This window comes from Pectinophora gossypiella, chromosome 29 (assembly GCF_024362695.1).
Source record: "Pectinophora gossypiella chromosome 29, ilPecGoss1.1, whole genome shotgun sequence".
NCBI lineage: Eukaryota > Metazoa > Arthropoda > Insecta > Lepidoptera > Gelechiidae > Pectinophora > Pectinophora gossypiella.
In genome coordinates this window covers 5,846,875-5,863,060 of record NC_065432.1, presented here as the reverse complement: position 1 = coordinate 5,863,060, position 16,186 = coordinate 5,846,875, and the positions used below count along the sequence as shown (strand labels likewise).

The window sequence follows — 16,186 nt, the reverse complement described above, 5'->3', positions numbered from 1 at the left end:
TCCGACGGTTTGATGCAAACTGGCTGGTGCGATAACACGCAGTGTTGCCAACGTGAGGAAAGGAAAAACTGACGGGTACGATTTTCCGTCGAGGGTAGAAATGTGGGGTAAAGTTAGGGTGTGCAGGAGCTAGTATAAGGTTTGGTTCATTTTGTTTTTAGGTTGGTAATTGTTTGTGATTGTTTTAGATGGATAAGTATAGTTAAATTATATGTCGTAAAACCCGACAGAGTAATGGCATAGGACAAAGTTGTGAGGTCAACGACCAACGTTACTATTGAGCCGCCAAAGGCCCCTGACATGGCTCATGTAACGACTACACACTTACTCAAGTAAATAGTAGCCGGGACCGACTGCTTAACGTGCCCTCCGAAGCACGGGTCATTTTACTTTCGGACAATCGGAGAGGGGAGATCGTGTATGTATTTACTAAATATAAAAAAATAATCTAGAATCAGAATAATTTATTCAACGTAATTATCATGGATAAACTTGTTGAAGGTCAATGTAACATTTTTGAATTTACGTCATTTTGCAAGGTGTTATGGCTGAGGAGAAGAAATGACAAGAAACTGCAACAGCAACACATCTTTTAAAACAGTCTAAGTAGGTATACAATCACCATCATCAGCTGTACGACGCCCACTGCTGGGCATAGGCCTCCCCCAAGGATCTCCACGACGATCGCGCCTGCGCTGCCCGCCCGTATACAATACATACAAGTTATTTAATAACTAGAGGAACACATTTAATACCAGGCATTTTTATCGTTAAGGAGAGAGAGAGATTTAAGATTAATCTTATAATAAGTTTTTTTATATAAAGTGAGCTTCACAGGAGGTTTAGTGTTTTAAAATTATTTTCAATTTTATATTTTTGCGATGGAAAATTCCACTTGATATTAACTCAGAATAATGAGCTGAATCATCCCCCTCAGTATTCGTTGCGATGTCACTTACACCCCGTACAAGTACGTATGGTAGCCACACAAGTAGGTATAGGTGTTAGTGACACCGTAACGAATACTGAGGGGAATGATTCAGCTGATTATTCTGAGTATATCAAGTGATTCTGAGTTTATATCAAGTGGAATTTCCTGTCGGATAATTCAAGAAAATTTTAGTGTCATGTTAAATTTTTCATTCCATACTTTTGCGACGGAAAATTCCACTTGATATCAACCCAGAATCATGGTTTAAATCATCGCTCAAAGTTTTTGTTACGATGTCACTAACACCCGGTATATAACGCTTCTGCCTACCCCTTAAGTGATACATGCATGTTTCTATGTTATGTTATGTAGTTTTTTTTTATGAGGCTACAATAAGTAAAAAGCTCCGAGCATCTCCGTCCACGGTTGGTGCCAATTTTGTCACCTCACCTCTTCCCATGGCAACCCCATACGCTGCGTTCTCACGGGTCGATGAAGATGCGCGCGCATGTACGTTCCGTTACAACACACTGTGTGGAATGGAACGCAGTGCGGGTGTTATGCAGCAAACTGAAGGTTACCAGTGTGGCGTTAGAGGGTGGGCAGGAGATGCGGGAAATTGATAAAAAGTGCTCATTTTTCTTAGTGTTCAAACATACTATATCCGTGATGATCCGTGCTTCGGAAGGCACGTTAAGCCGTTGGCCCAGGTCACTTACTGATGTATGGGTGGTATTAATAAACTAATCTCAGCTTCGAGACTACCCTCAAGATCACGTCAATGTGACAGTTCTTATATAAAAACAGGGACTTGAGCATGATCTTGAGGGCAGTCTCAGCTGAGATTCGTTTATTTATACCAACCTAAGTAAGTAATCGTTACATGAGCCATGTCAGGGGCCTTTGGCGGTAGTAACTCTGACACCAGGGTTGATGAGGTTGGTAATCCACCTCACAACCCACACGATAGAAGAGAATATACTATAAGTATACTATATAAGACACTGTGGTCCAGTGGTTCACCGACTTGCTTTTTAAACGGCGTAGGTTCGAATCCCAGTACCAGACTTGCACCAATTCAATTCAATTCAATTCATTTTTTTTATTTTAGTAACATAGTACTTAATCCTAATGTTAGTAGACTAATATACAGGGTGTTAGTGACATCGTAACGAAAACTTTGAGGGGTGGTTCAGGCTATGATTCTGAGCTGATATCAAATTTCCGTAAAAAAAAAAAAAAATTTCCGTCGCAAAAGTATGGATTGGAAAATAATTAAAAAGTAAAGAAAAATTTTCATGAATTTTTTGACACGAAATTCCACTTGATATCAACTCAGAATCATGGTCTGAACCATCCCCCTCAGTATTCGTTACGGTGTCACTAACACCCATACCTACTTATATGGCTACCATATGTACTTGTACGGGGTGTAAGTGTCATCGTAACGAATACTGAGAGGGATGATTCATCTGATTATTCTGAGTTAATATCAAGTGAAATTTTCCATCGCAAAAGTATAGAATTGAAAATAATTTAAAAAATTAAAAGAAAATCATGAATTTTGCGACGAAAAATTCCACTTGATTTTGACTCAGAATCATGGTCTGAATCATCCCTCTGAGTATTCGTTACGATGTCACTAACACCCTGTATATTTATGAAATCAAATTATGTAAATTAGAGTCGTCTAGCGGGAGGAGTTATGTGTGCGTGCAGTCGCAACCATCGCGCCATCAATGGCGACTCCCAGCGGTCCGCCCACACACCCAGGATGCCGTTGGAGCTGGCTTCCAAGCGACGCATCATTGAGGCGGAACGTTTCCTTACTATTGCAAAGAAACAATCCGTCTGCGTCTCAACGAATGAGTTAGTCCATCGCAAATGAACTAAGTACCCACACCTCACCGAGCTTTCTGTTAGACCAACGTGATAGGTGAGCCGTATCGCCGTCTGTAATGGTCGAGCCAACTGTGTTAGTGACTGCACTTAAGATAAATCTTGAGGAGCAAGTGGGTGTGCCACAGGCATAAGCTCACGCCTATATCCCAATTGGGGCAGTCAGAGGCAAGATGAACTGAGTACCCACGCCTCACCGAGCTTTCTGTTAAACCAACGTGATAGGTGAGCCGTATCGCCGTCTATAATGGTCGAGACAACTGTGTTAGTGGAAACTGCACTTGAGATAAATTAATAACTCATTGGTGCAAGTCCGGTACCAGGTTCGAACAGGCGCTCCCCGATTGAGAAGTACGGTCACGAGCATTAATATGTACATACACTTTGGTACCATGTCACATTAACTTTTTTGACAAGTTGAACTGTAAGTCTCACTGAATGTCAAATTTGTTAGTACGATAGACTCCTAAAGTGGGTATATTATGTTGCTCATGACTGTACCACAGGACGACAGTGATTACTTTCTTGGAAATGTGGGCTGAAAAATTGAGAGGGAATATTTTACTTGATTGCTGTTTTGATAAGAAACGAAATTACTGTGTTTTAATGGTTAATTATAGTTATCTGTTACATAAACTTTTAAATGGTTTTTTTTTTATTGAAACTTACACCATGTACATTGTTTTAAGTTTACGCGGTTATTATCATAATCTCCTTCTTATCGTGTCGATGGCAAACTAAATTGTATCGGCCCAAAACTTGGCAACAAGTATGGCGCTATCTGCAGCGCTCATCAGATCCTCCTGCGTACAGGTGTTCGGGCACGCAGGACACGATGTAAGATGTTCCATCGTTTGGGGAACAGTGCCGCACTTGCACTTTAAGTCCGAGCCATCCGAGAAACCCCACCATAATTAAAACATAATTAAAACACATAATAACGGGTTCTTACCGCGTTTAAAGCAGACATGAGACTCCCGATATTTCGACACTGTTGCAAGTGCGATCACGGGATAACTGATGAGATTGGTGTGGAAAAATATCGGGAGTCTCATATCCCTGCTTTAAACGCGGTAAGAACCCGTAATTATAGAAAGAAAGAAATAAACGTTTAACAAATACGAAACAAATAACAAATATATATTATAAAATACATAACTTACAATAAAAACACATAATAAAAACAACTTACACGAGAAATACAAATAATTGAGTGGTCAACGATTGTAGGTCGATTAATTCTTTCAAAGGTCGATGAATTCTTTCAAATATTTTTCCTCTCAGACGACGCCCTGAGCCGAGGTTCGCGCCCAACTGGGCACCCTCGGCCTGTTGTTTTAAACGTTGTACCGGGTGAGAGCCTTCAGCGCTCCCCATTTCTCCGGCCAAGTAGTTAATGCCATCAGCGGCAAATCTACAATAAATCACGTCAAAAAAAAACTGGTCAACGATGGTGGTGGTGTCCTTTATAAAAGGGCCTCACTCAGCACAAGCCGAATTATGTGTTTTAATTACACCAAGTATTCTAAGATGGTCACTGGACTCGGCCTCAGCTGGGCATTTTGGTATTTGAAGGTGACATTATGTCCTCGACTTGAGGACTTTACTCACTGGAGTCGAGCATATTGCTATTCAAAATTCTAGATTAAGTAAATTAAATTAATCTTTTTTTCTATTCAATTCAATTCAAAAATTATTTAAGTATTTCAGATTAATATCCATAATTATAAGTACATTAGATTAGATTCCATTATTAAAATTAAAATTAAAATGTCGTAATAAATAAAATAAAATAAATATTATAAATAAATATGAAATAAAATACATTGGTGCCCATTCGGGTGCACACAAACTTAACCCATTTTTTTGGGGTTATGTGTAAGTTTTTACAATAAAATACCAGATAATATTTTGAATTTGTCAGAAAATAAATTTAAAGCTCATGTGAAGCTTACTTTATGTAAAAAAGCTTATTCTAAGATTAATGATTACCTAAATGATAAAAATGTCTCGTATTAAATGTGTTCCTCTAGTTATTAAATAACTTGTAATGTATACCTACGTTAATTTAAAAGATGCGTTGCTGTTGCAGTTTCTTGTCATTTCTTCTCCTCAGCCATAACACCTTGCGAAATGAGGTAATTTCAAAAATGTTACATTGACCTTCAACAAGTCTATCCATGATAATGATCCTGATTTCCGACCCCAAAAACGTATACATAACACCAAAAAAGACAAATTCAATTTAGGCACTTAATCTAGAATTTTGGATAGCAATTTTGAAGAAATCGCTTTGGACGATAGATTACATAAAGTAAGCTTCACTTATCCTCCTAAGACCGAATGTTCTTTATAAATCCAAACCCCATTGTTTAACTATTGTGTCTGGAAATCTCGGTCTTAAGAGGATAAGCTTTATTTTTTTTTCTGACAAATTCAAAATATTATAAAGAAAGAAAGAAAGAAAGTATTTATTATTAGAGGACACCACAGTAACAATACAAACACAGTAGGGAAAAAAAAATATTACACAAAATCACAATTATTAACAAAAACGTAAAAGAAACAGAAAAATAATAATAAAATACAAAAAAATCTAATAAAATACAAATAAATAAAATCTGGTAAGTATTTCATTTTAAAAATGTATATATAACCCAAAAAAGACGAATTCAATTTACTTAATCGAGAATTTTGGATAGCAATTTTGAAGAAATCGCTTTTGCTCCGGCGATAGGCGGCCAAATGCCATGTACCACGTGACGTCAAAGTTTAGTGCAGAGTTGGTGCATTACGGCGCTGGGTCACAAGTTTAGTAGGTCACACTGAATGCTCTAGATGTTATAAGCATGCAGCATAGTAGAAATCTTTAACAGATTTTGTATGCAGTAAACAAGTTTTCAAGGCACGTTAAGCCGTTGGTCCCGGCTGCATTAGCAGTCGTTAATAACCATCAATCCGCACTGGGCCCGCGTGATGGTTTAAGGCCCGATCTCCCTATCCATCCGTAGGGAAGGCCCGTGCCCCAGCAGTGGGGACGTTAATGAGCTGATGATGATGATGTATGCAGTAAACTTGCCTTTCATAGAAGGGAAGCTACAAGGAAAGAGAGGAAGGGAAAGACCAAGAGCTTACATGGAACAGAGAAGGCGAACGTCGTGTCTTATAAAGAGGTGAAGGAATTGGTCTTTGATTGATAAGAGTGGAGAATGCTACACCGAAAAGAGCGTGGCTCTTAAATTAGTGATGATGAAACTTTCATAAGCTGGACTTGTACATTCTCATTGACGTGATTAATTGTAGATTTGCCGCTAAAGTCGTGTAAGTAATTTCGTTTCGGAAATGTTGAATAAATCTCTGCCTACCCCTATTAAGATCATTCCTATAATAATTACTACTTTTTTCTACGTAAAAGTAGGACAATTTATTTTTTTTTATTTGCAAATTATTTATCTCCCCACGTAACAAATAGTAAAAGAAAATGCCAATAGATGGCGGTAGTAGCAAGCCATCTATCGGTGGAAAAGTTTACTAAATGTATTCTAAACGCCATCTATTGGTTGATAAGGAAATTAATACAAACCATTTTGTTTGTATGTAAGTATTGAGAAAAAAGAAAACTTTTTAGGGTTCCGTAGCCTAATGGCAAAAAACGGAACCCTTATAGATACGTCATGTCTGTCCGTCCGTCCGTTCGTATGTCACAGCCACTTTTCTCCGAAACTATTATAGCTATACTGTTGAAACTTGATAAATATGTGTATTCTGTGAACCGCATTAAGATTTTTACGCAATGATAGAAAAAAAAACAATAAATTTTGGGGGTCCCCATACATAGAACTGAAACTCGAAAACATTTTTTCCATCAAACCCATACGCGTGGGGTATCTATGGATACATACATACATACATGAACTCACGCCCGTAATCCCTAATGGGGTGGGCAGAGCCACAAGTAATCAAAGACAACTTGCAGCCACTGTTGATACGAAGTCCAAAGATGGATATGATGAACCTTATGGATATTATCTATGGATAGGTCTTCCAAAATGGTAATTGAGGTTTCTAATATCATTTTTTTCTAAACTGAATAGTTTGCGCGGGAGAAACTTCCAAAGTGGTAATATGTGTGTGTGTCCCCTGTAACTTCTAAAATAAGAGGAGGATAAAACTAAAAAAAATATATGATGTAGATTAGCATACAAACTACCAACGAAAATTGGTTTTAACCAGATCTAGTAAGTATTTTTATTTTAATACATCATAAATCGTAAACCGTAATTTACTTTTCATTCAATCATTTCAAGTATAGGAACGAAAGAAAAACTTTTATATTATGTTACTTGCTGTTACGGAACCCTTCATGGGAAAGTCCGACTCGCACTTGGCCGCTTTTTGTCAGTTTTAGATCTGCTTTATTTATTAAAATGAAAATTTCATAATTTATCATTGACCTACGAAACTACCCAATGAGAGACTTTCCTAAAAATACTATAATTATTATCCAACTATCACTGACTTACCCTATTATTATTTTTTTAACCAACGGATAACATAATATCTCCGGTTTACCGCCAATATTGATAATGATAAATTATGTTGTTTTATACAATGTAGATTAAAAATATTATTCAATACAGACATGACACTAGACGTAAGTATGTGGAGATAGTACCTATGGTTGAACCGTGTTAGTCCAGTTGGAAGATCGCTTGACTCTCGCACTATGAGGTCGCAGGTTCAAATCCCAGCACGCTAAACAAATGAATTTTGAATTTGTTTTCGAATTCATGTTTGGATCATAAATGATTATCACGTGCTAAACGGTGAAGGAAAACATCGTGAGAAAACCCACGTGCGTTCCAGTGATTTAAAATAATGAGTCATACCCTGTATTGGGCTGGTTGTCCCTTCTCGCGTTGGAAGGTCAGACAGGCAGTCGCTTCTGTAAAAAACCGGACCTGTCAAGTCTTCAGGTTAGGTAAGCGGACCCTGTGAAAACGGGTTTGCGCTAGGGAGATGAAGAAACATGAATTGGAAAATCATTGGGACTACTAGAAATCTATAAAACAAACTCATGCTGCATCCAATCATATTTAAATTTGTCCCAAGATGTCGCATCTGTGCCAGTTGTTCTTTGACGAGTCCATATTCTCTTTATCACAGTTAATAACACCGCTATTTATGAGTTAGTGGCTGCTGTGACGCCTCGCCGAACGGTTGTGATAACAACGTTTCAAATATGGAATTCAATCCCACAGGTATGTTGTTGAAAAAATTGCATGTAGGTATAAAAGTGGCGGTTTTGAATTGTGTCTGTTCTGTTTTGTGTTTAATCTATTTGGTGGAAAACGTTGGAATGTTCTTTTTTGCAAAATAACCTAACTTTTAATACGTTTAAACAATAAATTGATTGACTGCGTGTAAGCACTAAAATAATTGAACAGTGGCTACTTAGATTAATAATTTGTTACTTACCTACATTACGTAAGTGATAATTAAAGCACATAATAACGGGTTCTTATCGCGTTTAAATGGGGATATGAGACTCCCGGTATAACGCGGTAAGAACCCGTTATTATGTGCTTTAATTATCACTTTTTTAACAGAAGCAAATTCCAAAACTCTGATTACTAAATAAGGACAGATCTAAACGAAAATCATTTTCTTTTCTTCTATTTAACTTATTTATGAATTTGAATAAAGAAATCCGTTATAATAAGTGCGACATTTTGTCACGTTTTTCTATGACGTCACAGTGTGCTTTTTCATACAAATCCCATAGTAATTTCGCGTTTTGACGATTAGTAAAAAGTAGCTGATTTGACTGGTTGGAAATTAGCCTAGTTCCTGCTCCAAATCCCTCTAAATTCTTTTTATCCCTCTAATTCTTGTGTATGTATTTATATTTATATATTTATATTTTATTCTTATTTATTTATTTTACTTTTATTTGTTTTTTATTTATAGTATTTATTATTTTATACAAGATGTTGCACTGTCCCGCACCAAATTGTAATAATGTTTCCTATCCACTGGTTGCCTGGAAGAAATTGCTGCTTAGCAATAATGCCGCCAGATTGTACTGTATCTATCATCATCTGTGTTAATTTGTTTTTTATGTTGTGTGCAATGAAGTATATTTGATTTGATTTGAATGTCGATCCCTCATGATATTTTCCTTCACCGCTGAGCACGTACTAATTTATGATTCAATATGTACTAAAAAAAATATATATACTATACGGTCGAATTGAGAACCTCCCCCTTTTTTGAAGTCGGTAAAAATGTAAGGCCCGTGCTGGATTCGAACCAGCGACCTCATAGTGGTTCACGGTTCATGATAATTAATTTATAACTATGTTTATTCATCCAAGTAAGTTATTAATGAGAAAGTTAATTGACCCAAGATAAACTCTTTGACTTAACATTGACACATAGGGTGGTATTAATAAACGAATCTCAGCTGAGACTGCCCTCAAGATCATGCTCAAGTCTCTGTTTTTATATGAGAACTGTCACATTGACGTGATCTTGAGGGCAGTCTCGAAGCTGAGATTAGTTTATTAAATACCACCCATACATACATAAACTCACGCCTATTTCCCACCGGGGTAAGCAGAGACTATGAAATTCCATTTGCTTCGATCCTGATACACTTCTCTTGCTTCCTCCACATTCATCAATCGCTTCATACACGCACGGCTATAAATCCAGAACCGTGATGGTACTATTTTTTTTTACAACAGGTACTATTTTATTCAATAAGAGTACAAATTTTTGGTATGGTAAGATTTTTTCACGTGCCCATTTCTTTTTTAAGACCGCTGGCTTGACGCACACGGTTGTGGAAAGAATTACGATGGAAATTAATAAATAGCGTATTTGACTGGGTCAAAAACGAATTATAAAATGCTAGAAATATAAGTCAGTCTGAGATGATCAAAAATCAACTTCATTTTACTTTTCGTATCATATATTTGTAATTTATTTATGAATTAAGTAACAATGAGTACGATGTACGACGAGGAGCTCGGTGGCGCAGCGGTAAACGCGCTCGGTCTGCGATTGTTGAAGTTAAGCAACTTTCGCAGAGGCCGGTCATAGGATGGGTGGCCACAAAAAAAAGTTTTCATCTCGAGCTCCTCCGTGCTTCGGAAGGCACGTTAAGCCGTTGGTCCCGGCTGCATTAGCAGTCGTTAATAACCATCAATCCGCACTGGGCCCGCGTGATGGTTTAAGGCCGGATTTCCCTATCCATCCATAGGGAAGGCCCGTGCCGCAGCAGTGGGGACGTTAATGGGCTGATGATGATGAGTACGACGTTTGCCCGCTTGTATTGATGACGTCACTTAGTATTTCCATACAAACTCCAAAGATAACTATCGTTTTGACGTTTCGTAAAAAGTAACTCATTTGACTAGGTTGTGAAGTAGCCTATAATCGATCTTTTTCTTCTATCGTGTGGGTTGTGAGGTGGAGTACCAACCTCATCACCCCTGGTGTCAGGGTTACTATTGCGCCGCCAAAGGCCCCTGACATGGCTCATGGTAACGACTACTTATTTACATCAGTAAGTAGTAACGTGTAATGTGCCTTCCGAAGCACGGATAATCTTACTTTCGGACAATCGATAAAGTCACCAAATTACAGTGTTTTCTTGAATGGATGAACCTCTGTGATGATGATGATGACTTATCTCCTCAGAGCACCAGCATGTCCGTTACAACCCGTTGAAAGACGAATGGGTGCTGGTATCACCACACCGCTGTCAACGACCATGGAGCGGCCAGACCGAGGCTGCAGTAGACGACCAGCCATTGGCAGACAACCCACTGCTGCCTGGTGCTGTGAGGGCTAATGGACAGGTAACCACAGTACAGTCACGAGCATTATTATGTATACACTTTGGTACCATGTCACATTAACTTTTTTGACAAATTGAACTGTAAGTCACGCTAAATGTCAAAATGTTAGTGCGACAGAGTCCTAAAGTGGGTCATCATCATCATCAGCCCATTAACGTCCCCACTGCTGAGGCACGGGCCTTCCCTATGGATGGATAGGGAGATCGGGCCTTAAACCATCACGCGGGCCCAGTGCGGATTGATGGTTATTAACGACTGCTAATGCAGCCGGGACCAACGGCTTAACGTGCCTTCCGAAGCACGGAGGAGCTCGAGATGAAAGCTTTTTTTTGTGGTCACCCATCCTATGACCGGGAGTGGGTACCTACATTATATTGCTCATGACTGTACGTAATCTTCTATCGTGTAGGTTGTGAGATGGATTACCTACCAACCTTACCAACCGCTGTACCAACCGCTTACATAATAAGAGTTAAACGTTCTTCCAACTTAGAGATCTATGTGTGTTTGACGCGATGTATTTATTACATACATACATACATAAACTCACGCCTATTTCCCACCGGGGTAAGCAGAGACTATAGAATTCCATTTGCTTCGATCCTGACACACTTCTCTTGCTTCCTTCACATTCATCAATCGCTTCATACACGCACGCCGGTTCAGAGTAGATCGTATTGAACCTTTTCTAAGGACATCTCCAATTTGGTCATCATAAGTCCTTCTCGGTCTTCCTCTGCCAGCCCTACCATCAACTTTCGCTTTATATACCGCTTTTGCAATCCTATTATCCTTCATCCGCTCTACGTGTCCAAACCAACCTAACATTCCCTTCTCAATCCTAGTCACTATATCGTCTTTTACACCACATCTCTATATCTATGTATTTATTTATTTCAGAAAAACCCTAATTATACTTCGACATACGTGTTCCCCAATGACTTCCCCGCGCTGCTGGAGCGCGTGCCGGAGCCGGTTGCGCCTGCGCACCCGCTGTTTCAAGCCGCACAGGCGAGAGGCACTTGCAGGTAAGACACAACAAATGCATATAATTACCAGTAGCTGTAATATTCTTCTATCGTGTGGGTTGTGAGGTGGATTATCAACTTGATCAACCCTGGCGTCAGGGATGCTATTGAGCCGCTGACCCCTGAGATGGCTCATGTGACGACTACTTCAGTAATAGAAACCGGGACCAACGGCTAAACGCGCCTTCCGAAGTACGGATCACCTTACTTTCGGACAATCAAGTGATCAAAAAAACAACTCACGGTAGAGCAGCGTGGTGGAGTATGCTCCATACCCCCTCCAGTCGATTGAGGGGAGGCTTGTGCCCAGCAGTGGGACGTATATAGTTTTGATTTTTTTTTTCTAACTAACTAATCTAGCCTACAAGATCCCAGTGCTGGGCAAAGGCCCTTCCTCTTTCCATTTTTCGCGGTCCTGTGCGTACTCCAACCAGTCCCTCCGGCAAGCGTCCAAGTCGTCACGCCATCTCTTTCGAGGTCTACCACGACGCCTGTACCCGTCATGAGGCACCCAGTGCGTGACGATCCGTGCTCACCGCTCAGTTTTTTTTCTAATGTAATAATTTTCTTTTTTTATGCTTCAGGGTAATGTGCTTCCATCCTGATTCATCCATGACCATCCCTCTGATGACTACCGATGAAATTCTGGCTGTGATTGAAGAGTAAGCTCCTTCTAAACATGATTCGTACATACATTCAAAAGTTTCTTTTTATTATTTTCAATTCTATAGTATTGCGACGGAAAATTCCTCTTGATATCAATTCAGAACCGCTGAATCATCCCCCTCAGTATTCGGTACGGTGTTACTTTTTTTTATGTGACTTATTGTACATTTGCCGCAGATGGCATTAACTACTTGGCCGGACAAATGGTGAGCGCTGGAGGCTCTCACCCGGTACAACGTTTAAGTTTACGGTGTTGCTAATACCGTATACCCATATAAGGCACCCAAATATGGGTGAATATCAAAATGTCAGGTTTGGTGGCGAACTTTCATAATATTTTTTCGTGAAAACTTGGGTTCCGACATGAAAAAGAATAGTTCGTGAAAAATTGGGTTCCGACATGCTCTAGCTACGAGGTACCTAACTTGTTCCTCGTAGCTAGAACTATCCTTTTTCATATCGGAACCCAATTTTTCACAAAAAAATAATATGAAAGTTCGCCACCAAACTTGGCACATTTTGATATTCACCCCAATGCGTGACGATCCGTGCCCACCATTTGAATCATCTGATAAAGATGTAAAGGCCTCAGATGATGATGATACCCATATAAGTTGAATTGCAATATTGCTGTTTAGATGAATTGCTACGATATGGCCTTTTTAACTCCATATCATCTCCTCAGATGGGTTAATCAGCTGAAGGAGCTGGGACGGCGGTACTGTTGGGTGCAGATCTTCGAGAACAAGGGCGCAGTCATGGGTTGCTCCAATCCACATCCTCACTGCCAGATATGGGCTTCTAGCTTCCTGCCTAGCGAGCCGAGGGTTAAGGATCGGTAAGCATTGCGTTCTTCCCATTGGACCCTTCTTTAAAACATTCTGGATCTGTGCCCTGGGGAGTTAAAATGGCCAAAAGCAATTCATCTAAGAAAGCAATATTGCTATTTGACATTTGTTTGCATTGCTCACTTACTTTTATATGCGCAAATGTCAAATTGCAATATTGCTTTCTTAGATGAATTGCTTCGATGTGGCCATTTTAACCCCACTGTTTATCAAAACTTTCAAGCCCTGTATTGCAAGAAAATTTATTCTAAAAATTTTCATTAAGTAGGTATTACAAGAATGTGTTTATCAAAACTACAACGGCTTCTGTGGTCCAGTGGTTGAGCGTTGGACTCACGATCCGGAGGCTCCGAGTTCGAATCCCGGTGGAGATATATCACAAAAATCACTTTGAGATCCCTAGTTTGGTTAGGACATTACAGACTGATCACCTGATTGTCCGAAACTAAGATGATCCGTGCTTCGGAAGGTAGGTTAAGCCGTTGGTCCCGGTTACTACTTCCTGATGTAAGTAGTCATTACACGAGTCATGTCAGGGGCCTTTGGCGGCTCAATAGTAACCCAGACACCAGGGTTGATGGGGTTGGTAATCCACCTCACAACATAGCTGGCGAGGATTGGGTGTAATATTATACACATCTGCCTAGCCCTTTGGGGATACAGGCGTGATGCTTATGTGGAATGTTGTTAAATGCAACAGATGTAATTTTTACTTACAGATGCCAGAAGGAATACTACTCGAAATTCAGGAAAGCTTTGCTTGTGGAGTATGTTAAGCAAGAATTGATAAATAAGGTACGTACTTATAATGCAACTGTTAGTACTATTCGGAGGCCGCAAAGGCTGAAAAGCCGCAAAAGTTTCGACAAGTGTGTGTCGCCTCTACGTGATGTTGACGGCTCTAAGGAAAGATACAGGATCTGGCAGGAACGGGTACATCTTCCAAAACCTTTTGTTTCGCCGTCCGAGAGACTTCCGCCAGGTCTTGATTTGCCTTGGCTTCTTTCTCTAAACAGACTTCGGACTCAGGTGGGCCGAAGTAAGGACAATTTGTTCAGGTGGGGTTTCTCGGATGGCTCGGCCTTAAAGTGCAAGTGCGGCACTGTTCCCCAAACGATGGAACATCTTACATCGTGTCCTGTGTGCCCGAACACCTGCACGCAGGAGGATCTGATGAGCGCTGCAGATAACGCCATACTTGTTGCCAAGTTTTGGGCCGATACTATTTAGTTTGCCATCGACACCATAAGAAGATTCGGAGGCTGAGGACAGGAGTCCTAGTACGGCTTCGAAATAGACTACTCTGGGCGCCATCCCACTCGCGTCTGATAGAGTACTGCGGGGCGGAAGGCAAGAGGGAAACGCAGCCTATTTCTAAGCCAGCGGCTAACTTCATTTCTTTTACAATCACAAATAGGTACTTTCTTTTTTCCATTATAGACGGCGATACGGCTCACCTATCACGTCGAGGTGTGGGTACTTAGGTCATCTTACCATAGATGTAACTCTGACTACCCTTATTGAGATATAGTCGTAAGCTTATGATATGTGTTATACTTTCAGGAGCGCATAGTCATCCAAAACGACGAATGGGTGGCCCTTGTCCCTTATTGGGCTGCGTGGCCCTTCGAGACTATGGTCCTGCCTCTAAACGGGGCCCCCCAGAGACTGACCGACCTGAATGAGGCCCAGAAGAGGGCCCTGGCTGATATTATGAAGCAACTGAATACTAAATACGATAATCTTTTCAAATGCAGCTTTCCTTATAGTATGGGGTGGCATGGTAAGTATTTTTTACTTACAAACTTAACACGACACAAAAAAATCACTTTGGTTTATGTACACATAATTATCTCACCATATCCCTAGCATTATTCCGTTTCTTCCAGGGTCCGCTTACCTAACCTGAAGATTTGACAGGACCTATTTTTATAAAAAACAACTAAGTACTCTAGTGTTCTTTAAATAAACATAATTAATTATCCATCTTTATTAAGTATTTTTACTTGTTAACGCTTCTTTTGTCTAGATTTAGTAGATAGTAATAATAATTCACATAAAGTACTTGAATATTGTACTGTTATAGGAACTTAAACATTTACCTGTTTCCTTCAAGGTGCGCCGACAGGCCCCAACGCTACTCCAGGCGACTCCCCCCATTGGCTGCTCCACGCGTTATACCTGCCACCACTGCTTCGCTCAGCTACCGTGAAGAAATTTATGGTTGGATTCGAATTATTAGCACAGCCACAACGCGATCTGACGCCAGAGCAAGCAGCCGCGAAATTGAGGGAATGCGATCACTTGGTGCACTACAAGAATGTTAAATAACGATCTTTTACAGAAAGAAATATGTAAATTATAGTTTTGTTATTGTATTTTGGGATAAGTAACCAAATAAAGTACGGTTTTTGACAAAAAGAAAATAAATAATAGTTTTATTTTTTTTAATTTCCCGCTGAAATTGACTCGGTTGTCAAAACATGAAGTTGGCGGTTTAGGTTATGTAAATAAGAGACAAAAAATACGAGATTGGTGTAGTGTTACAACGTTACGTTTATTGACTACCGTCAGAATGAAGATTAATAATCACATTGACGTTTGTTTATTATGTTGGTTTTCCTGGTAGGTTGCCATTTAATCAAATTTGCCGAAAGTTCAGCAAATATGTATTAATCTAATGTACTCTATTTTCAATATTTGACGTTTCTTGTCAAATAAAATTAAATAACAATTTACTAATTATGAATCATTTGCAAAAAGGTACTGAAGTTGTAAATAGATGTTTTATTCAATAATTTAGCTAAGCATTTTATAACCAAAAGCTTTCAATGTAATTCAAGTGTGCTTTCTTAAAATTGATATAGTGGAATCAATTTGACACGGTTAATGGTGCTAATTCCTGTAAATACCATCTAATTTTATTTTAGGTTATATCTGTCATTT

The 16,186-nt window shown here is 39.5% G+C and overlaps 1 protein-coding gene across 1 annotated transcript; it reads left to right on the top strand.

Moving 5' to 3' along the window:
• Window positions 1-8,003: 8,003 nt before the first annotated feature.
• On the top strand, window positions 8,004-15,667 carry LOC126379544 (probable galactose-1-phosphate uridylyltransferase). Its single transcript, XM_050028340.1, has 8 exons — window positions 8,004-8,091; window positions 10,538-10,698; window positions 11,599-11,726; window positions 12,311-12,388; window positions 13,078-13,230; window positions 13,960-14,035; window positions 14,804-15,023; window positions 15,357-15,667. The coding sequence occupies exons 1-8, from the start codon at window positions 8,073-8,075 to the stop codon at window positions 15,569-15,571; spliced, it is 1,050 nt and encodes a 349-aa protein (XP_049884297.1). The 5' UTR covers window positions 8,004-8,072; the 3' UTR covers window positions 15,572-15,667.
• Window positions 15,668-16,186: the final 519 nt, after the last annotated feature.